This window comes from Culicoides brevitarsis, unplaced genomic scaffold (genome assembly GCF_036172545.1).
Source record: "Culicoides brevitarsis isolate CSIRO-B50_1 unplaced genomic scaffold, AGI_CSIRO_Cbre_v1 contig_20, whole genome shotgun sequence".
Taxonomy (NCBI): Eukaryota; Metazoa; Arthropoda; class Insecta; order Diptera; family Ceratopogonidae; genus Culicoides; species Culicoides brevitarsis.
The window spans coordinates 21,705-45,888 of NW_026973404.1; the positions used below are offsets into that span (position 1 = coordinate 21,705).

Here is a 24,184-nt window from a genome sequence, read left to right on the forward strand (position 1 = left end):
CGAACTATGAATGTGTAATCAGAGTGTAATAATTTTTTTACAATTAGTTTTTAGTGATTTTATTTTATTAAGTATAAAAAAAAGAATACAATAAATGGCATGTAATTTCAACTTTAAGGATAAAGTATTTTTTGTTCAAATCTTTAAATCAAATGTATTAAGAAGCAAAAGTACATCATAATATAAATTAAGATTAACTTTAACTATAGGTAGTGTAAACATAAACAGCCACTCTCTCTTAGTTGAAAAAAGTACTGATTAAGAAAGATATATAAATAAAGATGAAAATTTGTCCTGAACTAAAATGCATTTTCATTAAAAAAAAACAATTATCCATATAGATGAAAAATATAAGGAAAATGAACATTGCAATTTAATTTTGATTTCTAATTATCTGTTTAAAAAAAACAATTTTTCTTAAAAAAATTTCAAACAAATTTAATTTAACTTTTTCTTAAACTGTAGTTTTAATCAAAGTCAATTAAGTCAAACAATTCCTTTGACACAAAACTTAAGTTAAAGTGTAAGTCACATAAGTTTTTAAGCTTATGCTTAAGTCATTAGCGTTTTCTGTACATGGAAAATTTCGTTATCATCTGAAGAAAATGTAGATTTTGTGGATTGGAAATAGAAAGTGCTGAACACATCCTATGCGACTGTGTTAGTCTCCAAAATCTAAGATGAGATCTTTTGGAAAACGGATTCCCAGATCCTTTATATTTTCAAGGATTTCATATTAAGTTAATTGCTGAGCACATTGAAATAACAAAAATAAATTATGGCTGAGTAGTTTTTGCACTCTTGCTAATCATTGGCAAGTCAAGGGATCGTATGGTCCCGCGACAACCACAATAGGGCCATAGGGGCCCGCGGTGGTGCCTTGTCATATCTATCTATCTATCTTAAGTCATAAGTTTTTGGAGCCCTGGAATTTTGAATGATTCATGTGTGTATAAATAATTATGGCAGCATGTTTTTGATTTATATTAATTCAATTTTTATTAAATGGTTTTAACTTAAATAATTCATGACACTTTTTTATTAGCATTCTGAAATGACACTTTTTTCCACCTGAAAGCTATATCCCATAGAAGAGTTATTTGAAATTTTTTGATCGAAAGTCCTTGCAAGATCATCAATTTGTGATTTCAGTTTATCAACAAACATATCTCTCCCAACTTGTTTAGATAATTTAAATGGAACTCCCTCTGTAGTTTGCGTTGGCTTCGATACACTTTCATATCGTCTTAGTTGTTGTGGTCCAGTCGTATCAGGTTGTGGGAGTACTGGATAACTTTGACCATATATTCCATTGCTCTCAAACGGAATTGTAGGTGGTGTAGTACGATTTATTACTTCAAATTCATCTAAAAAGAAAAAAATGGAAAATAAAAATCGCTTATGGTATATGGAAAATATGTATGTAACACTTAAAATAAATTTCATACTAATCATACCCTTTGTCTCCGTAGCACCTGGCTCTGGGGTTTTGGGTCTTTTTTTAAAAAACGAGAACATTGTTTTTTCCAGATAAAATATGTACGAAATATCTGTTAAGGAAAATTCTTAAAATTTTTTTTTTAAAGTAAATGTTACAATATTGTCAGATTTGGTTTCGTGTTTGACAGCTTTACATTCGCCTTGCTGTATATTTTAATTTGATATGATCATGAGAAACACGACATATTCACAAAAGTTAAAAGATAGATAGGAGTAGCAAATACAAGTTTTTTAAATGATGGCTTAATATTATGTCCAAGCTGATTTTAGGAGTTCTAAATCAATTATGTATCTAAAAATATTCATCAATATATAGATAGAAAAACAAAAATCTTCCATAGTTTGTTTCAAATGAAAAACTGTACTCTTTCTTTGAAAAAGTACCCTCAACTGATATTCGAGGGAACACAACAGTTGAATGTTGATGTGTGTCATTCAGTTTGCATCATTCCTAAAATAAATAATTTGTAATGTAACAGAAAGGAATCATAATTTCCAGTTTTCGTCACCAAATGTGTGTAAAACAAGTGTTAAGCATACATAAATAATATGCAACGATCAAAAGAAATTAATTAGTTTCATTTTATTCGGGAAACACCACAAAGTAGATAATGAAATTTAATTTTTATTATTTACCATTTTCTTCATTTTACTTTTCGAAACATATTTAGTCAACCTAAAATATACAAATACACTTGTCCTAGAATTTCTCGTTCTCTGAGGAACAGAAGCAGGAATAAATTAGTTTTCACAAAACTTATATTTAGGTTTTGTACTAAAGACAAATACAGATTAAGTTCATACTAATCATTTAATGGTTAATCATTTATATATTTTACGCATATTTAAAATATTAAAAAAAAACTATGTAATCCTGGTAGTTTTGGGCCAGAAAAAAAGAAACAAAAGTGTGACAACAAAAGGTGATAAATGTTTGTGACAAGTAAATTCTAGATACTACTAGAAATAATAATAATAAAAGTACAGCATATTCAATAAGTGCAAAAAATTGAATTAAATAATAAAACACAATATAAAAATATTTATTTCATATTTTGAACAAATAAAGTAGAAATTATTTACACGTTTCAATTCTTACAAAATGATAAGATTGTGTATCAACAACGGAAAATTTTCTGTGTCGCAGTATGAAAAAATCTTATAAGAAAACATACTTTTACATATGAAATATACATTTGCTTAAATTTCAACTTGTACTTTGTCTTTATCAAAATACCCATAAAATAGTGTGTAAATTTTTAAAAAATATAAATATGTCGAATAACATTACAGATTCAGGTGAGTTAAATATTTATATCTTCTAAAAGCATAGATATATGTATTAAGTATTTGAGATGTTGTGTGAGGCTCTGTAAAATTGTTATCAGGGCATAATATATATGTATACTATACATACACACATTGAATGCGTATCAGAAGTCCTTGAAAATATATTCTCTCCCGCTCACTTACTATATACTACATATACATTATACAATATATATTTATTTACTGAATAAATAAACACTTTGCTTCAGATTATGCGCGTGATCTACGATCATATGTACATGATGATATAGACATGCAATACATAAACCTCCTAGCTGTTTTGGTGGAATTTCGAGAATTCTAAAAATAGAACATAATAAATACCTACATCATATTTACAAAATTGAATAGACATAACAACTATATACAGAATGTACTCCTCTCTAACTGTACATGAACTTATAATAAGGTTTATTTAAGTAAATATATATTATATAAATAGGTTCACTCTATTACATGAGTAGTGCATGTGTATTCCTTTGCACTTTATATGTAAGATATTAACCATATACTACTATAATAATAAAACAATGATGATACTAATTTTAGAAAAATTGTTGTTGTTGTAAAAACAAGTGTGTTACAACTTACGTATAGAGTACGTTAAACAAGTTATCAATTGTTTAGTGTATTTTTATACACGCATTGAATATTTAAAATAATTTATTATTATTAAATTTGCAATAGATCTAAAAAAATGATTATTTTTTTCAATGTTTTGATGCTTGCTTACAATTCTATGCAATTACATTTCGATTTGCGAAGATTTCTAAAAGCAGAACTTAAATTATCCATGCTGATGATTATTTATTACTCAATTTATTTATTATACTTAATTTTACAAAATATAGAAAATTTTGTCACATTATTGTAAAAGATTTAACTGAAAATAGAATTAATTAAAGCTTTTGGCATTTATAATGTTATTTTATAAGGTTCAAAGATTACCTACATGCTTATTTTTAGAATCGGTATTTTTATATTTATATACAAATACTTTTTACGCCGTTTTAAAAATATAAACTAATCAAACCAAGTTTCTTTTATAAATAATAACGGTGATGGTGATTTTGTACAACACAACTATTTATATCTTTTTTTTATACTTACATACGTAGTATACATCCTAAGTAACCAACATTATATGATGATAACCAAGCTCTGATAAATATAGCACAAAATATATCAATATGGTGCAACAATATCTATAAATAGATACCTACTTATAATCAAAATAAAATCATTCCGACAAAATTCTTGTTACACTTTTGCTCAAATGCATGCAAAAAGTATTTTTTTTTATTAATGTATAAGAACACAAACATTCGTCTCATATTGATCTTTTTAATTCACGAGTTTAAATTATACCATTTAAACAAATACTTGAACTGAAAAATACGTGAAAACTTATAAAATAAAATTTAAAAAATAAAGAAAAGTTATCTGATTGTATAAATGTACCAAGAAAAATATTATTTTATTTTATAATAAATTCACAATATTGGTTTTCTGTGATAAACTAATTCTGACCGATAAAATACCAAAATAAAAAATAATTATTTTTAGATGAGCAACATATACGTTTTATATTGCACGACAAAAATGAAGTATGCCTAAATAAAATATGTATTAATTAATGTACCACACTGTTTGAAATCTCATTTTCTATTTTTAAACAAGCTGCGCATATTTAAGCAGCTAAAAATAGATTGTTTAAAAACTCTACAAAAACTGAAATAAAGCACATACTTATTGATTATAATTCAATTTAATGAATAAATGTTTAAGTATGACAATCTATTTTACTTTTAAAATCACTGTCTTTTTTCCTTTGCAAATAAATAAATAACTTATATATAAAAATACATATTCTAAAAGTATATTATACAAGTTTTGATGAAAATAAAATCAAGTGCGCAAACTTTTATTGCGCATTGTTAAAAATACTCTGTTGTGAATCTACCTATAAAAATTATATTTTTTTTATTTTCTTTAACACCTTGCAAATTTAACAATTGCTCCATTTTAAAAAATGGTTTGCAATTGTTTGATTGAAAAATATTGAACCGAATTTTCATGTTTCTTTATCAACATATTTCATCAAAATGATCTCACTAAAAATTGCTATCTTTTGTTTATGAAATGAAAATATATATATAAAATAGAAGAAAATCAAAAAGAGAGTAATTGTAACTCTCTCAACATATAGTTTCTTTGCTATCATTCATATCCAATATCTATCGCCGCCGCCGCTATATGTAATGTACATGTCAAATTGGCAGTCAAACAGAGAGAAATACTTGCTACTCAATCCAATATTTAGTGTATATTTAGATGTTGAATCATAAAGACATGTTTTCTGTGACATCATCTTGATTGCCGTCGAAAATGTTCAAGATGATTTTTTTAAAATAAAGCACTGAATAAACAAGAACTTATAAAATAAAGTGAATTAAAAAATAATTTTAGCGCTTTATTGAAAACGTGGATATAACTTTTTACAACAATCAGAAAATTCATCTTTTTAATAATTATTATATGCTCAGATATATAAGTGGAACAAAATTCTATAAATACAAATATAAATATATAAGAAACTCATTCATGAATTATTATTATATACCTATTATAATAATAGAATAATGTCACAGGAGCGATAAAAAAATGTTGGACAGTAATACAAATTTGTTGTTGTATTATAATATGTACAATGATCTGAAAACTTAAAAAAGTATATATATATATTTAACATTCAACTGAAAATAAAAATTAAATAAAAAACGCAATAAAAACAATTTTCGTCATACTCTATTTTTAGACATGTCAAAAACATTATTATTATAAAGTTTAGTTTTTCATCATCGTGTATTATTTATTTTCAAATGATTAAGAGTATTTACGTATTTTGAATGTATCTGCAATGCTTAATTTAAATGATGAGATTTTGGAACTATTGCATGTGGTCTTAAAAAACAAATGAAAGGTTAGTTAAAAAAAGTGAATAATCCAAAATTTTGGTGAAAAAATTCTTTGACCGCTTTTTTTTATTTATTTAAGAATAAATGAACTGAATAAAAAGTTAGTAAATATTTATTTTGATCTTGACAAAAAAATAATACATTTGAACAACAAACAGCCTACTCTTCTATGTATATATTTATATACTTTTTAAGTAAAGTTCTATTTTTAGAATTAAATCAATAACATGTTCAATGTCAAAACCACACAGTTACACATTTTCATACGACACTGTTTTATACATATATAGTTCTATGCTGTTGTCGGTGTCGTTTGCAAGTACATACAAACATATTATTATTATATTTAATGTATTTTTATTATATTTATATGTATAAAAATTTTCAAAATAAAACTAAGAAATTTATTGTTGATAAAGCAGCAAATCAACTGCTTAAGGTTTTCATTTTGGTTTTTTGTTTATTAAATGTATAAATTAATAATACTGTTATTATATTATTATTATATATTACTTAAAAATGATTTTTATTTAAGAAATGACGCGAGATTCTGCAGTTTCTCGAGATCGGGGTATTGTTGTTGTATCGGAGAACGCAAATATAACAATGACAAACTCTCAAACTGGTCAACCAAATACGGAAGATATCAATCAACAAATCTTAGAAGTGAGTTTTCGATATTTTGTCTTTCTTAAATATGTTTAATTATCTGTATATGAAATTTACAGTTGAGGAAAGAACAGGAATTTCAAAAACAAAAACTATGGCAGGCATTTCAAGAAAAAAACAAAGAGCTTGAATTGCAACATAAGCTTCAATTGGAACATAAATTACAAGTATGTATATTCGAATTTAAAATATTCACTTTTTATAGTGTTAAAGCAATATCATTGAGACTCCTATGTTTGTAGAAGAAGCTTTTTCATAAAGTCATCTCTTAAAATTTGATTTTCAAATGTAATAATTTCCTTTTTATTTTTTATGGTCATCATAAGTTTTCTTCACTTCTTTTCAATGTTGTGCATATTTTATGTTACATTTATTTTGCTTGAATCATGTTCAATAAAAAAATTCTATAGTATGTGGCGTACCTTCAATATGGCGTATTCCAGGAATTAAGAGAACAACGGCTTGCGGAAGAGCAACAGCAGCGGGAACGAAGGGAAAGAGATGCTTTAAGACAACAAAAGGAAAAACCGCAAAATTGTAGCGCAAATGCTAGCACAGAAGTAAAACAAAAATTACAAGTACGTATTTCCTTTCAGATACAAATATAATAAATTTTTTTGTGAAAATTTATCATTATGTAGACATTTTTGATGCAAAAAAAACAAGCAGCTGCCTCAAATGGCATATCCATGCCTAATTCATCTCCTTACAGGAATTGGTAAATTAAACTTTAAATCGTTCATAAAACACTTATTGATTAACTAATTTTTTTTACTTCAGGGGAGTGATAAAAAGTTCATCTGGAGAATCATTACCTAATTCAGGTGCTGCAGTTGGCTCACATCCATATAAAATACCTCAACCTCAAACTGTTATTTCAAAATACGATTCAGACTATCCATTAAGAAAAACAGGTAAACATTTAAATCGTAAGGATATAATCCAGGCATGCATGCTTTTGTGTGAAAAGTTTTGTAAGAGTTTATTAATATCACAGCTAAATTAACAATACTTTTCAACTAAAATTCAACATTTACCTTATTATATATTTCTTTATTTGTTAAATAGTGTAGGTAACCACTAAATAAAAAAATTTATTATTAAATTTAATGAACAAAATAAAATATGCTCAAATTGGCATCTATTATACATTATTTTCTACAGCGTCTGAGCCAAATTTGCTGAAGATTCGCCTGAAGCAGAGCGTTATTGAACGCAAAGCACGTGCAGGTCCTTTAGGAAGTAAGCGACATGAAAGGATACTTCAAGCAGCGCAACGTAGGCAAAAACACCATAACCAACATGTAAATAGTACAAGTACGTACATATATTTTTGACATATAATTGCAAGTGTGCGTTTGTATGCGATTTCTTTCTTCTTATAATGCATTCTAAAATTGTACTTAATATATTAACATAGAATTCTTATCGAATAACCATTCTATAATTCTTTTTGCACTTATTTTTTTGTGTTCTTCTTTTATAGATTCAACAGCTGACTCTAGCCCCACATCACCACCAATTATTGGTTCGAGAAACTCACCAACGAGCGCTCCAATCGCTGAAGAAAATGAAGATCAGTCTTATGGCAGTGCTTCGCGGTCAAATATTAATGATTTGTCATTATTTAGTTCACCTTCAATGCCAAATATATCATTGGGGAGATCGCATTTTCTCAACGCTCACAATGTAAATCAAATGGCCCTACTTGCCCAGTTGCATAGTAATTCCACACACTCGATTTCTGGAAACCCATCAGGATCCTCTAGCTCTCAGCAGCAGCAACAACAACAACAACAACAACAACAAACTTATTTACCTTTAGAACTCGCCGAAGTTCCACAAGGTGTAATGATTCCTCCACCCACTATGCATTTGACCACCTCACAATTAGCAGTATCTAATCAAAGACATGCTCTTTCAATTTATGGACATCCTCAACCGATAACCGATGCGCAAGTAGCACAAGCACGTCTTTATAAGCAGGGACATCGTCCTTTGGGTCGAACTCAATCAGCTCCTCTCCCATTAGGACATCCCATGTTGACGGGCGCTATTCATATGCAAATAAATCCGACACACTATGAAAACAGTGAGGTAAGCTATATCCTTTCATATTAGTAAATAGCCAGAGGCATACAGTTTTCACTATGTAGGCTGAGAGACAAGCGTATGATGCACAGATGCAACTGAAACAAAGAATTCGTCCATCGCCATTCAACAGATCTGGGTCAAACAACATCCTTAAAGAAGAAGATATCAATGAGGTAAAAAAGATATACATTCATCAAAAGTAGTTAACTTCGATTCATTGCATCCATATTTTTGTAGGCTATTGATTTAACCGACAAAAGTGGTCCGCCACGTTCTAGCGTGACAAACAACAGTAATAACTGCATTACTGGTGAAGATGACGCCAAAATGCGGGATCAAGAATACTTACAACAACAGCGAGAAATTTTGATTCACAATTCTATAGCGGCACAAATGCAGTGTGCTAATTCAGAAGACTTATCTAAGTACCACCGCACACCTCACCACATCCGTCCCTTATCACGTACCCTTTCTAGTCCACTTGTAGTAACATCACAACAACTTCCGTCATTGTCTTCACAAAGTCATTCTATAGGAGATACAAGCCAGAGCAGCAGTGAACACTTGCCTCCACCAGTCAACTTGTCTATTTCGGAAAATAAATCACCCGAACTTTCATCTTTGTCCTATAGTTCTTCATTATCAATCAAGCCCACAACTGGCCTAGCGTTCGATAGTTCAATGTTGAAACATGCCTGTGTATGTGGAGATAACTCGTCGCATCCTGAGCACAGTGGACGGTTACAAAGTGTTTGGGCGCGACTTATGGAAACAGGATTAGCACTCCGTTGTGACCGGTTGAGGTCACGCAAGGCCACACAAGAAGAGCTTCAAGTGGTCCACACAGAAACACATGCAACACTCTTTGGAGCCAGTCAGATAAATCGACAAAAGCTTGAGGCCAGTCGTGTGAGTTTTGTGCGATTAGCTTGCGGTGGAGTAGGAGTTGATCTTGATACAACATGGAATGAGCACCATACCGGAACAGCGGCTCGTATGGCAGCAGGTTGTGTTATAGATCTGGCCTTCAAGGTTGCACGCGGTGATATCAAAAATGGATTTGCTATAGTTCGCCCTCCCGGCCACCATGCAGAACCTAACGCTGCAATGGGATTTTGTTTCTTCAACTCGGTGGCGATAGCAGCTCGTTTATTAAAACAGCGGCTGCCCGATATTCGACGCATATTAATTGTCGATTGGGATGTCCATCACGGCAATGGAACGCAACAAGTGTTCTACGAGGATCCCGATATTTTGTATTTGTCAATTCATCGACACGACGATGGAAACTTTTTCCCTGGCACTGGTGGACCAACAGAATGCGGTGTTGGAAGTGGATTGGGCTTTAATGTAAACATACCGTGGTCAAGCGGTTTAAACCCACCGATGGGAGATGCCGAATATTTAGCTGCTTTTCGAACAATAGTTTTACCAATAGCACGCGAATTCTCTCCAGATATTGTAATTGTATCAGCAGGTTTTGATGCAGCGGTTGGCCATCCGGCACCTCTAGGTGGATATGTTGTCTCTCCGGCATGTTTTGGACATCTGACAAGACAGTTGACTCAACTTGCAAATGGCAAGGTAATAATAAAATGTTTGACTTATTTAAATATATGTAAATACTTAATTTATTCCATATGTATTATTAGGTCGTGCTTGCACTTGAAGGTGGATATGATTTGCCTGCCATTTGTGATTCTGCTCAAGAGTGTGTAAAAGCACTTTTGGGTGATGAAATTGCTCCAATAAGTGATATTGAACTACGAAGAACTCCTTGTCCGTCTGCCGTTGAGACTCTTCAAAAAACAATAGCTATACAAATTACATATTGGCCTTGTTTAAAACAATTAGTTCATACAGTCACATTATCTACTTTGGAAGCACTTTCGAGCGAGAGGGATGAGTCAGAGACTGTTAATGCTATGGCTGGTTTATCAATGCAGCCGCCCAATCGGTAATATCAAAATACACAACATTTTAAACCAACTTCATCATTATTTTTTTTTAAAGGACAACGAAAATAACAACAGAAGAACCGATGGATCAAGATGAATTAAAATAAGATTGTCGATTAAACATCACAGAAAAATTAGTTCATGATAAGTTTTTCAAATTGAAAAATGTGAATATCTGCATTTTGGTAATAATTTGTATTGCTTTGAAATTGCATACATAAAATTGATTAGCACCTTAAACTGCCCACATTGAGATGTGTAACATTAAGAAGAAAGAAGTTGCTACTTATTCGTATTTAATATGAATAGTATGTATATGTTTATTGAAAAGCACTGAATATGTTAATGTTATAACAAATTCTTGAAAATCATTGTAAAGTCATTCATGACATTTCAATTAAATCAGACACTGGCCTTTAAAGTCTTTTTGAATTATATAGATAAAAAATAAGTGAAGTTACAAAATGTTGTTACTCAAGTTTTACACATTTACACTTTTTAAAACTCAAAAATATTTAAGAAAAGAGAATGGAATAAGCACAATTACACACATTTCAGCATATTTACTCTGAATGCTGAAATTAAATATCATATGCAGCAAAAGTCAGTGCTAAATTAAATCTGATAGGTAGTTTAACTTTATGGTTTTAATATTTATCATAGTTACTAAAAATTTCTGTTATTGTTTTTTTTTTGTCAAATACAATATATTACCAATACTTTTGTACCCTCCAAAAACACAAATTAATCCATGTCAAATCTTTATATAATACAATTAAACCATTGAGGTTCAAAATCAATTCAATGTGGAATCAATGCTATCAGCACAGAAATATTATGTGTTTTGACTGTATTAATAAATACAAACGTATATTTAAATATTGTTATGATTATATTCTATATTATTGACATACATTATATATATATATATAGATGAGATGATATAAATTTGTTAAGCAAATATGTTTATAAAACATAAAATACACAAATATGCAATGCTGGCCATTGTTGAATTTACATTTATGTATTTAAAATTTCTAAAATAATTTGAATACGCAAGAAGACTAAATTGTAAAATATTAATATTTAGTAAAAGGTTTTAACAATTAACTTGTTTTATACAATATTTTTATTAAATAATATATTATCTATCATACATATTATAATGTATTCAATATATTTAATTTTCAATTAAATTTTAAGTTTAAAAAATTGTTTTACATACTGGAATACAGTATTTATTTAAAACGAAATGCAACGATAAATCATTATCATCTATGGTCTATACAATAAAACTCCTTCCTTTAATCTAGTCTTATCCAGTACATATTCTGGAGCCTAAAATGTTAGATACAGTTTGTGTTTCATACATCATTATTAAAATTTTCACTGTTTCATGTAAAATGCGTCAAAACTTTTGTGTTATCGCTATGTATGTCTAAAATTATATATAAGTTTAGGCGTTGAAAGTGAAATGAAAATCCCGTGTCTACAAAGAAACTATAATTTTCGAACATTCCTTTAAATAATATGTCAACACTAAAAATATGTATTAATAAAATATAAGAACCATTTATCGGCATAAAGAAATAATTTTATAAAAAAAGTTTTTTCTGTATAAAAGAGGCGACAAAGAAGAAACAAAACTGTTATCATTATGACAAAGTTACATGTAAAATGTAAATGAATGAATATATATTAAAGTATATGTTGAATAATCAAAAAAGTTTAAATTCTGAATTTTCTATAAGAAGGCTCATTTTTTGTGCAACAAACCATGATATTAAAGCTCTTTATTATATAGGTTATTCATTAGTAAAGATGTAGAAGGTACATATGTAGAAGACGCACAGTTCAAAAATTTTATAACTTTTTCATAACATACATTTTTGTATTCTCATTTCAATACATATGTTTAACGTTCATAAATATCAAATACTTTAGCCCAGTGTACAAAATTAGGTGGCATAGATTACACTGACCAACACGAAAATCACACCAATATTCTGTCTCAAAAATGCTAGAAGTACGTACTTAGAAGTTTTCAAAATGCTCACTCATAGGTTTCTAAGAGGGCGGAGTACCGGACAATTCGCACTTGAATTTTATTAGGATTTGTGGGTATTTGAAAAAAATATTAGTTACAATTTTTTGAGGCAAATTGATGTATTAGTCTTCATGTCGGTCAGTGTATTATTTATAAGTTCTCTGGGGTACTTATTAAGGAACACAAAAAAAAAAAAAAAATAAAAAAAAACAAATAACGAAAGAAAATGATTGAGCATTAAATTTTATAAGTGTTGATAAAGTACTACTAAGATGGAAGAATCAAACGGTAGACCAGTTCTGCACATTTTTCTGGTAAATTTTCATCATAAGCGAGGATCGCAGGTTAGTAAGATATTGATTTTCTATTTTTTTGTCTTAATTCTAACAAATAATTAACTTAAAGATTGAATTCGTTTATCCTCCAATTAAATATGCTGGCCAAGTAACTGAGAATGTCCCAAGCTCATGGAAAAATCTTCCTACTTTTTGTCTGCCAGGTAAATTCGATTTTCATTATTTATTTTTTAAATGTTTTCTTGAGTATCTATTATTTGTTTTTACAGATGGTGCACATAATGTTTCAAAGGATACGGTTTTCTTTACATTGCCGGAACTCTTAAACCCAAAGAAAAGTGTATACGGCGTTTCTTGTTATCGTCAAATTGCAGTTGAGGACCTAAAAGTTGTTACCGAAGATGTAACGAGAAGCTCAGTTCAAAAATCAGTATGTGCCGTCTTGCAGTTGCCACTTTTTGGGTATATAGAAGTAAAATTATCTCTTGTGGCCGATGTATTTTTCATGGATCAAAACACAGATATTTTGATCAAGACGTATAACCAACTGAATCAATGTTTATTGAATGGAGGCATTGATAGTCCTCTGCAACATTTGTACGTAGGCTTGAATATTCGTGAAATATTTCTAAAGTGGCGACACAAGTTATTAATACTGTTTAAGCTTTTTTTATTGCAAAAACGAGTAATATTTTTCGGGAGTCCCGTGAGGCCTACATGTGAACTTATCGTATCTATTGCATCATTATTTCCGGAATTGATGACCAAGGGTTTTGACGAAGTGTTTTGTGTCAAAACTAGTCGTTCGATCTCACCCATCCAATTATCTTCAGTAGCTCCAAATAATGATTCCCTCAAAGTCGTACATGACATTGAAACTAACCCAAATTGTATTACGTCTATAAATACTTGTATAACTGAGGATGATTCATCGAAAGTTCGCACAAATAATATTATCGCAACTCCACAACTGTTACAACGTGATACCAGCTTGAATACACTTTATTCTACGTTAAGTCCATTCTACGTTATTGAGTCCAAACATTGGTCTGCTCCCATTCCAATTTTTCAGAATGGTCATTTATTTTGTCCATACTTATCGCTTCCATTCATGGACTTACTACAAGATCCATCTGTGCAAAGCTATGTTATTGGAGCATCAAATATTCTGTTTAAACAAAAACGACAACTAGCAGACGTGTTCGTTGAAACAGAAAGTGGAAGAATAGAATTAAATGATACCAACGTAGGAGACTTGGAACTTCGAAAGTTACTTGAATTGAGTACAGAGGATCGGCGCTTTATTGATTATCTCTTGAAGCATGTTCAAAGTCCAAAGGAAGGAGCTGAAGGCAGCGAAAATTGGCTACGACAACAATTTTATTTGTACACAGTTGCTTTGCTCAGAACATCTTTATGTACTGGTAAGAAAATAAATGTACATCAATATGTACAATGAAAAACCGCAGACTAAACTAATTTTCCTATTAAAAAGGTGGATCAAAGGAACTAGATCAATTTAATGGACATTTTATGACAATTTTCCGCCGTACAGATGCCTATGATGATTGGAGCTCAGCACGTACAGATTCCGAAGAATTTTTTAAATTACAACCAGGGCATCCATTTGCTGGAACTTTATCTGTAATAGACATGAAATTAAGAATTGCACAGTAAGCTATATATTTTTTTTAGTTATATGGATGTAAATATTTGTTTCTACCCAAAAAATACATGTTTATTTTATTTATTTATTTTTTTTTTTGTTAAGATCCATGCACAACAGTGAAAGCGGACGTAAACTTAATCAGGCTGTAAATCAGACAATAGCAACAGCCAAGTCCACATTCTCATCAATTTGGAACTCGATTTCAACGACTACATCTGGATCACTTAACCAGGAAGATTGTAAAACTTCTGAAGAGGTTCCCAAACGAGGTCGAATAGAAAGTTGCGTAGAAGCTCTCGCTGAAAACAATGAAGAAGTGAATGCGATAAACGCGAGAATTTCCAATGATGGAGATGAAGTGGAGCAACCGCGTCAACGCAAAGAATCGACGAAGGAGGAGTTGGAAGAAATTATACAAAAAACCGCAGACAAAATTATTGAATATGCCGATTTTGACAAAGGAAAAGGCAAAGGAAAGGTATTTACTGTTTAGTTATTTATTTGCATAAAAGGTAAATAACTTGGGTAAATTATCAATTACCTAATTATTAAATTACGATGAAAAAAATGTGCAATGAAATTAAAATAAATATGGTATTTATTTAAGAATTTGATAGACTTTTTTTCCTTAGCAACCTTGTAAATAAAAAGATTAAAAATTATTCTTTTCTTTCAATTTTTTTGTTATTTTATTTTATTAATGATAATGTACATATGTTCGTTTCATCTTTGCTTTGCATTGAATAGTTTAGTGACAAATCAATATTACACACGGGAGCGTAAGAATTAATAATTTTTGTATGTATTTATATCTAAATCATATTTCAACTCTCCTATATATTTGAATCTTTATGAGTTCATTTAAATACTAGTTCAAATAAAAAAATCGTGGGAGAAAAAAAAAGGAAAATAAAATAGATCGTTCCAATCGTATTTAGGTGTGTCGGTTGTTTTAGTGTTATTTACTTTTCTTCACACCATTCATTCTCCTTACGGACTTGTTCCTCTTCGGCTGGTGTGAAATCATTCTTGATGTTGAAAGTCTTTCGAATTTCCTCGGGAGTTTTTCCCTTAATCATATTAGCCACAGTTTTGCAAGTGACGTCCAACAGACCTTTGATATCCAAATAGTTGGCGGCTAAAATCAATTCGAACAATGTTCCTTGATCAACCTTTAGGAAATCAGCATCCCAGGAAGAAATGTCATCAGTGCGTTTCTCCTTATTTTCATCGTCTTCTGTTGGCTGAGGATCATCCTTATGATAGGTAGCCCATTGTAGTACTTTGCGCAAAATAGCCGAGTTCACGTTGGGTAACGGGACTACTTCATCTTCCCCATCTTCCATGCCCAAGTCCTCCAACATGGTTTTGATTGTTCCACTGCATTTAGCTACTTGCACATCGGTGTCGAAGATTTCGCCATCAGAAGATTGTAACTTGATGTTAGGCATTTTCTGCAAACAAAAGTTATTTATTTATTAATTATTTTACTCACAGAACATGTACTAAAATTTAAGATAAGGAAGTATGCATAACTATGGCTGTGTAAGACATACAGAAAAAAAATGGAGTTTTATGAGTGCGGGAACAAAAATATTTGGTCAGCAATTTTTATTAAGGGAATTTTGTACAACTCAAAAAAGCAAAAACCACTTACTCAGGTTTGCACAGTATTACAATCAAAATCTAAATTTGGCAAATTTGTTTGTGAGATCAAGATTTACCGATTTTATTTTCGAGAGCTTTTCTTTGTCTGACTCGTCAAAATGCACCCAATCATGCCTTTTTTGACGTTTATCACTTTTGGTCGTCCCAAACAAGGCCGTGTATCAGAGGGAATTTTTCGCTTAATTCCATTATTTATTTCTTTATAAAATATACATTTACTTTGATGTTTTTTATCTAGTATTGGATTTCAGTTTGATTTTAGTTTTTCCGTCTGTTCAATACTTTTTATTGAAATTAAAATTAGAATTGAGTTGCTCTTTTCAATTATCGTCTTACTACGTCTCTGTTTTTGCAACTGCCCGCCTGGGATAAAAGTTGTTTGGAACAAAATATCTAAAAGAATGGGGATAATATCTTTAGTTACGACTTTGAGCATATTTACTGCTTTTAGTTCCGTTGTGTATCAGGCATATGTTGCTAGCAATGAATTAAAAAAGGTGACTTCAACCATTTCAAGTTTAATGTATACCGAGAATGCAATTAATGCTGAATATCTGAAAAAAATAGCTGTAGGCTTTGGGGGATATAGAAATATTTATGTTAAATTCACCGACTTTCTCAACGTTACAGAAACCCACAAAAATGACCACATAAAGAATTTATTTGCGAGCTTTGCCTCTTCATTTTCTAGAGGACAAGGATCAGAGTAAGCTTCAGAGATTTCTTTTACTTTGTCAAATCAGATTAAATAAATTACACTTTTTGTTCCAGGTACATTGTGGAAAGACAAACTTTCGAGTACCTTGTACAAAAGGCTCAAACGATTCAAGAACCAGTGATATTGATGAATGTAGGAGCTATCGGGATAGCAACAAGATTGGCTGAAGAACAACAATCTGTTCTCTTAGCTGCAAAAATTTCAAAAGACTTGTATACGCGGCTTAATCCTCAAATCCAATTGTCAGAGGAAGATTTTGCGGTAGAAGATAATGTATGTCTTATATTAGAGTACAAAAAAGATGAAATATGGGGTTCATTAAAGTCTTCAAGTGCCAATAGCTTTATTTTGTTTAGTGAATGTAATATTGCCGAAAAGGGTTCGATTCCCAAATTCAGCTCAATAGTACAAAATTTTATTCCAAGACTTATTATAGTAACTGGTTTGGAAGTGTTCAAACTTAATATTAATTCCCTACAAACACAATTAAAAAACTTACCTAACTCAACTTTAATTCACTTGCACATACCAATTTATGTGGCGAATAAATCGTTTCTTGATGTTATACTTACTTTTGGAAATTCATTGAGCATGAATGAACAAAGCCTTTACAAACTGCAAAAAGATTTAAATATAAAAGACTCCACAATTTCAACAGAGACTGCAAATGAAATAACCCGAAATTTGGATATCATTCGGATAGTATTTTTCAATTTGTATCATAGACAAACGGAGAAAAATACACGAAAACTGTCCCGAATTCACGTACATTCAATTAGTTTTCAAATAATAATGACGGTAAAATCATTTGGTTGGCGTAATACAAAGCATGGTATAGTCAAAGCTGCACTTAGAGCTGCAAGACATAGTTGTGGGACAGAGACTTTGAATCCAGGATCGTTTTTTATTAATAAGAATAACGAATTTTACAAAAGTTATGAGCCACCATTGGAAAAGATAAAAATAAGGGAAAATGAGGCAGTATCGTGTTGGACAGAAAATATGAAAATCAACTTTGAGTTAATAGAACTTGAATTCTGTGTAGTTGTGAATTTAATTTGCAGAAATACAATGCAAACATCTGGGCTTGAGGAAAATGTTTTAGCCGATGCTTTGATTTTGCAAATATAAGTAGGGATTTTCTCAAATAAATAAATAAAACTTTGTTTTGAAATATATTGCATATTTTATTTTGTCACAAGATTTGATTTAATCATTTTTTCTCATCTCATCGTCCATATAGTTTTTGTCAAGTCATAATGTTAAATAAATTATTTAGATGTAACATAAAATTTTCTGAATTTAATACAAGGCTCTTTGTGAGACACTCAGCTTTCCAAAATCTTGTCCTAAAGTTTTCATGACTTCACCATGTTTTACGTTTGGTGTCTTAACTTTCGAATAGTTTTCCTTGACGAATTTCGCGAATCCGGTGGCACTTTTGACTGGTGTAGATACCATTTGGCCTTCTTTATTAATTTTGTTTAGCATAATCTCAATAGGCCCGTGACAAAGTTTGCAACGGATATTCTCTACCTTTTTGCTTTTGGAGTGTGCCTGCGATTTGCTTTTGCAAAATTTACACAAGTACGTATATTTATAGAATATCTGATAATTGTGACAAGAACGGGCCAACGGAAGTTCTTTGAAAATCATATTTGCTTTGTGAGCCCATGCCTTCCAAGTTTTTCCGTGGCCGTCTTCTCCATTAAAAATCCATGTTGCTGCATGACACTGATATTTTTCAAGTAAATATTAACCATTATCATTAAATCAGAAGTTCGCAAATTTATGAACTTACCATTTCATGAATAAGAGTACATCTGAGACGATCAGCTGATGTTAAAACTTTGTCACTTAGCTCGATTTGAGCTTTACGAACACCACCAATTCTTGACAAACGACATCTTCCAGCAGTAGTTAGTAATTTTTTATTCCAACTGCACGGCGTCACTAATTCATTTTCAAAAATGTGCTCATTATACAAAGCGAATAATTTGTCTGTCAATTCATGTTTCAGGTTCTTGTAATTTTTACGGAATCTCAACGCTTCAGGATCGCATATATCTTCAGGTGTGTTAACTTAAATTTAATAATTTTATTAATGTTAAAAACATAAAAATAAAATTTAATTAACCTACCATCTAACGACTGTAAGAACCCTAGTTTTTTGACTGAGCTTTTGGGAGTCTGTGTCTCTTTTCTGATCTTCGGATTTTCACTATTGATTGTGTTAATTTTCTTTGATAGAGACTTTGGAGGCGTTGCATTACTTTTACCGTTTTTAATACGATCCAATGCTTTAGGCACATTTTCGAATTCAAAGCAAAATGACAAAGCATCATCTTTTATTTGGTTTATGTCATGATCCATATCGTTAGATTTATTTTCCTTTGATTGCTCATGCAAATCTAATTCCGTTTCGTCGTACGTTTTGTTTGGATTGAAAAGCTTTCTTTTTGTTTTTCCTCCATTGGTAGGATTTTGATTCATATTTTGATCATCATCAGAATCTGAATAACTGGGTGGACGGATGACACGTTGTTTTGGAGCTACCCGTTTTTGTTTTGTCTTATTAGTTTGGGTTAACTCCGAATCGGTAGAATTTTGTGATTCAATTTTCCAAGATTCGTCACTTGATTCATTGTCCGATGATGTTTCAGGATCGCATATAGACAAAGTTGGAGCTCGATTTTCCTTAACTTTCTTCTTGTTTGTTGTTGGAACTTTTGTAGAGTTGTGTATGTGTTTTTGGCTAGTTATTCGAGTCGACTCTAAATTAGCATTGCGGTCAACTAAAAAAACAACAAAAAAAATAATAGAATAAATAAATTAATAAAAAAAACAAAACAAAAAGTTTCTTACATGTAGAAAAATCCAGCATAGATTTTTCGCGATTTGATCGTTGTACAGATTTCGTTTTTAACTGAGGTGTTTGCCATTTATCTTTTCCATAAATTTCATCAAGTACTTTAGATGTATATTCGTCTACCTCTATTGAATCGTGTTCCAACTTAACTTGCTCGTTTTGACAGTTTTTTACCGTTTTCTCAGTTTCTTTCTCTTTTGATCTTCCACACTGGGGGGCACGAAAGGGCTGATCGCTTGTTTTTGGATCTTGTTTGCGTTTTAAATTTTCATTTTGAACAACAGAAGCTTTCTTATCAGTTTGCAATGAATTTCCTTTATTGTCGATCTTAATGGAAATATGTACGTTTGCGGAAATATTTATTTGAGTGATTTCCGGAGAACAAGATGATAATGAGGAGGCAATCTTTGATTTTAGAGTTTCTTTCTTGGGAGAATTAGATTTTGTTGAGTCAGTATCTGGTTCCGGATCACTCTCTGGAATAATTTCTTCCTCGTGCTTTTTGTTATGAATTGAGTTACTTCCTCTTAATGGACTTTGATTATCGTATCTAGGATCAAATTTTCTAGTATATACACTACATTGAGGAGAGGCTAGAAGTGGAATATTATTAAAGAATTTATCTACTTCTGAGCTAGTTGTGACATTCAGAGAGTTTAGTGGGGAGACAACCTTTTCTAATTGAGTTGATGTTTTCGTACACTCATCATCAGAATCTGACAAACTGATTATGGTTGAATCGCTTTTAATTTTTTCTGATGTTTCACTACTAATCGATAAAATATCGTTTCCAAATGTGTTATTATGCATATCTGAGATAGTTTTTTCCTGAGTTTCTGCTAAACTTTCAAGCGTTTTATCCTTAGTGTCATCCAATATTTCATCCTTTTCGGGACTTTCGCCCCCTTGTCCTTTTTCACGATAAGACTCAATGCTATCTTCACTACAATATGGCTTAACTGATCTCTCATAATATTCCAAATATGACGTATCTTTACTCAATGTGGAGTCGAGAACACTCGATGAATATTCCAAAAGGAGCGGCTCATTTGTTTGACTCCCCAAGTTCTCTGCCAAATTTAAGTCACCGATATCATGTGACAGTTGTCTTTCAATTGTTTGAGAGTTTTTCTCGGAACTATCAGTTGAAAACAATGATTCACTTCCATCTCTTGTATTTTTCTTTGACAACATTTCAGCACCACCGATTGCAGCAATTTTTTCTATCTCACTGCAAAACGTATCATCTTCTGTTTGTTTATCATGTTTTATCACATTTTCATTGGACGACGAAGAAAATATGGGATTCAAATGTTCTTCTTTCAAACCAATAGAGCTAATACTATCATCATCAGTCAACAAACTATTTTCTTTGTCTCGCATATCGTTCTTGTTTTCGTTTTGCCGCTTCTTTGTCGATTGACTAGTAAGGCAAAGCCTGCTGTATTTCGGATTGACCCTTACTTTTTTCCCCGGATCTTGGGGATAAACCTCTCGAATCAACTTGTATTTGTGTTTAGGTTTAAGATTACTGTTAGGCTCCATGTTCGCACAATCTTATTTCTGCTACAATCCAGGTTAAACGAGGTTTTTCATAAAACCGTCTATCAAATATTGTATTTATTATAAAAACAAACCTTTTTACAGTCCTTTTTAATTTTAAATGAAGGATTTAAGCACGTTTAATATCAACAAAAATCATTTTCAGATTTTTTTTTCACAAAAACCGTTGAATTAAGATGGCCGCCTTTTCTACCTAATTTTTGGTTTGAATCATCAGGCGGCGATTTCTCATGAGCAGGTCATGTGCCTCACGAACAGGAAGGAAATTCGGTCACTATGCTGTAAAACTCGGAAAATTTAAGTTTCCACTAATCGAAGTTTTTGGAAGTCAAACACCTGTTGGATGATGGAATTGATTATTAAATGTCAATATTTTGAGGAAGTTCATCACTTCAACTCAGGAATGATTTTTCCTCCTCCTTAGTTTTAAGTTGCAGAAAAATCATATTGTTTCGATGGAAAAGCCTGCTCCGACGATTATTTTAAAGTTTCATAATTGGTAGATCCAAGATTTTTATTTGCAACCTGCTCGTACACGCATTGAAGTTAAATTTATGTTACCCTTTTGAAGCCTGATCCCGTACGACTGCCAATTGTCAACACATTCTAAAATCTCCATTTTAATGTTTTAGTTTTTAAGGGCTTGAAATGCCGTGATGCTAAAAGAGTTTTAGGTAGTTACTGGAATGGACTAGTTTTACCATAAATCCATGCACTTTACTCGCACGCAAGCTAAAACTCTTCTTTGTTTATGCAGCCAAGGTGACTACTTAGAAGAAGGAATAACAATGATGTTGGTTCGGAATAAACAGACAGCGGGAGTATTGTTTTAAAAAACTTTGCCCACCATATTTTTTTTTCACTTGCAGAAATTTTACATTTCTAAGAAGATTATTTTTCAAGTAACATTTCGATGATATGCTTGTAAGTTTAGAGTTTTTTAAATATACCGCAAACTTAAACATAGAAGTCAAAATTATGATCCAATTTTATGTGATGTTTTAATAGTTTTGGGTACTTGTACTTCACAAATTGTCTAAAAAAATAGAGAATAATGAGTGTCCAATAATCTATATGATCTAGATAATGTCTAATATCTATATATATGTATAATTATATAATCTATATAAATTTTCTAGCATTCTCAATGTTTTTTTTTATTTTCAAAATGTAACGCAGAGCAGAAAATACTTTTTATAATTTTTATAAATAAATTAACAATTAAAATTTAAGGTTTTGGAGAGACCTCAATCTTCAATACTTATTCCTTACGATTACAGGTGAGGACGCATTGACGGTCGAAATCAAAGTTCATGTCTTTTTATTTATTAAGTCATTTAATTTGAAAAAGTATTTCAAAATCTATATAAAATTTCTATATCCCCCATGGCGATTTTTGATAAAAATGATGGGGGAGGAAACGCGAAACAGAAAACCGACTTGGAACACCCTAATGTAACTACATATCAGATTCCAGTTGGATTTTATATTTTCCATCTGATACTTTTTATTGAATTTGAAATATTAAAAATCTTAATTTGTAAGTTGCCCTTTTTCAATTGTCGTCTTACTACGTCCCTGTTTGAACTAGCCCGCCCTGGACAAAAGTTGTTTTGAACAATACCTATTATTTAAGAATGGGAATACTTTCTTTAGTTACGACTTTAAGCATATATACGGCTTTTAGTTCCATTGTATATCAGTCCTATGTTGCTAGCAATGAATTAAAAAAGGTGACTTCAATCATTTCAAGTTTAATGCATACCGATAGTACCAATAATGCCGAAAATATGCACAAAATAGCTGTGGGTTTTGCGGCTCATAAAAATATTTATGTAAAATTCACCGACTTTCTCAACGTTACAGACATCCATAATAATGACCACTTTAAGGACCTGTTTGCGAGCTTTGCCTTTGCATTTGCCAGAGGACAAGGATCAGAGTAAGTGTTTTTTCTTGTGCCTTTTATTTATTATAATATCGAAATAAATATATATTTTACACTTTTTGTTAAAGACATTTCGTGGAGAGACAAATATTCGAATTCCTTGTACAAAAAAACTGAAATCACCCAAGAGTCGATCATATTGATGAATGTGGGAGCTATCGGGATAGCAACAAGATTAGCTGAAGAACAACAATCAGTTCTTTTGGCTGCACAAATTTCAAAGGACTTACGTACGCGGCTCCATCCTCTAATTCAATTGTCAGATGAGGATTTTTCGGTAGAAAATGATATACGTCTTATATTAGAGTACAAAAAAGATGAAATTTGGGGTTCATTGAAGTCTTCAGGCGCAAATAGCTTTATTTTGTGTAGTGAAGGCATTATTTCCGAAAAAAATTGATTCCTAAATTCAGTTCAATGGTACAAAGCTTTATTCCAAGACTCATTATAGTAACAGGTTTGGAAGCGTTTAAATCTAATATTAATTTCCTACAAACTCATTTAAAAACCTTGCCTACCTCAACCTTAATCCACTTGCACATACCAATTTATGTGACAGATATATCGTTTCTAGAACGGATACTAGATTTAATAGTTACTTTAGGAAATTCATTGAGCATGAACGAACAAAGCCTCTACAAATTGCAAAAGAGTTTAAATATGAAGGACTCCACATTCTCAATAGAAGCTGCAAATGCAATAACTCGAGCTTTAGACACCATTCGTACAGTATTTATCAATTTGTATAATAAACAATTTGATACCAAACCAACTAGAAAACTGTCAAGAATTCACTTACATTCAATAAGCTTTCAGATATTAATGACAGTAAAATCGTTCGGTTGGCGTAATACAAAACAAAGTATAATTAAAGTTGC

At 31.0% G+C, this 24,184-nt stretch overlaps 5 protein-coding genes and 1 pseudogene across 10 annotated transcripts; 4 read left to right on the forward strand and 2 right to left on the reverse strand.

Annotated features, from left to right (window-relative positions):
- The first annotated feature begins 1,938 nt into the window (after positions 1-1,938).
- LOC134836392 (histone deacetylase 4-like) lies at positions 1,939-11,477 on the forward strand. Of its 5 annotated transcripts, XM_063851612.1 has the most exons (13): positions 1,939-2,104; positions 2,268-2,423; positions 6,343-6,473; positions 6,536-6,643; positions 6,887-7,054; positions 7,118-7,194; positions 7,257-7,390; positions 7,641-7,793; positions 7,963-8,573; positions 8,633-8,743; positions 8,808-10,154; positions 10,223-10,527; positions 10,584-11,477. In XM_063851612.1, exons 2-13 carry the CDS (start codon positions 2,315-2,317, stop codon positions 10,633-10,635), a joined length of 3,306 nt encoding a protein of 1,101 aa, XP_063707682.1. In that variant the 5' UTR covers positions 1,939-2,104; positions 2,268-2,314; the 3' UTR covers positions 10,636-11,477. The 5 variants fall into 5 exon arrangements, with proteins under 5 accessions (XP_063707682.1, XP_063707681.1, XP_063707684.1 ...); XM_063851611.1 differs by having other exon boundaries at positions 1,939-2,423; XM_063851614.1 differs by having other exon boundaries at positions 1,939-2,799; positions 10,584-11,476.
- A 1,069-nt stretch (positions 11,478-12,546) lies between these two features.
- LOC134836394 (late secretory pathway protein AVL9 homolog) lies at positions 12,547-15,185 on the forward strand. Its single transcript, XM_063851617.1, has 5 exons — positions 12,547-12,919; positions 12,981-13,074; positions 13,141-14,295; positions 14,367-14,544; positions 14,643-15,185. Exons 1-5 carry the CDS (start codon positions 12,848-12,850, stop codon positions 15,031-15,033), a joined length of 1,890 nt encoding a protein of 629 aa, XP_063707687.1. The 5' UTR covers positions 12,547-12,847; the 3' UTR covers positions 15,034-15,185.
- Positions 15,186-15,199: 14 nt separating this feature from the next.
- On the reverse strand, positions 15,200-16,336 carry LOC134836395 (S-phase kinase-associated protein 1-like). The gene is made up of 2 exons (XM_063851618.1): positions 16,198-16,336; positions 15,200-15,994 (listed from the first exon to the last, which is right to left on the reverse strand). Exon 2 carries the CDS (start codon positions 15,989-15,991, stop codon positions 15,503-15,505), a length of 489 nt encoding a protein of 162 aa, XP_063707688.1. The 5' UTR covers positions 15,992-15,994; positions 16,198-16,336; the 3' UTR covers positions 15,200-15,502.
- A 23-nt stretch (positions 16,337-16,359) lies between these two features.
- On the forward strand, positions 16,360-18,103 carry LOC134836397 (ADP-dependent glucokinase-like). Its single transcript, XM_063851622.1, has 2 exons — positions 16,360-16,914; positions 16,980-18,103. Exons 1-2 carry the CDS (start codon positions 16,610-16,612, stop codon positions 18,055-18,057), a joined length of 1,383 nt encoding a protein of 460 aa, XP_063707692.1. The 5' UTR covers positions 16,360-16,609; the 3' UTR covers positions 18,058-18,103.
- Position 18,104: 1 nt separating this feature from the next.
- Positions 18,105-21,541, reverse strand: LOC134836396 (germ cell nuclear acidic protein-like). 2 transcript variants are annotated; one of them, XM_063851621.1, is made up of 5 exons: positions 21,433-21,541; positions 19,792-21,358; positions 19,068-19,721; positions 18,728-19,008; positions 18,105-18,660 (listed from the first exon to the last, which is right to left on the reverse strand). In XM_063851621.1, the coding sequence occupies exons 2-5, from the start codon at positions 21,338-21,340 to the stop codon at positions 18,229-18,231; spliced, it is 2,916 nt and encodes a 971-aa protein (XP_063707691.1). In that variant the 5' UTR covers positions 21,341-21,358; positions 21,433-21,541; the 3' UTR covers positions 18,105-18,228. The 2 variants fall into 2 exon arrangements, with proteins under 2 accessions (XP_063707691.1, XP_063707689.1); XM_063851619.1 differs by having other exon boundaries at positions 19,792-21,497.
- A 1,412-nt stretch (positions 21,542-22,953) lies between these two features.
- Positions 22,954-24,179, forward strand: LOC134836391 (ADP-dependent glucokinase-like; annotated as a pseudogene).
- Positions 24,180-24,184: the final 5 nt, after the last annotated feature.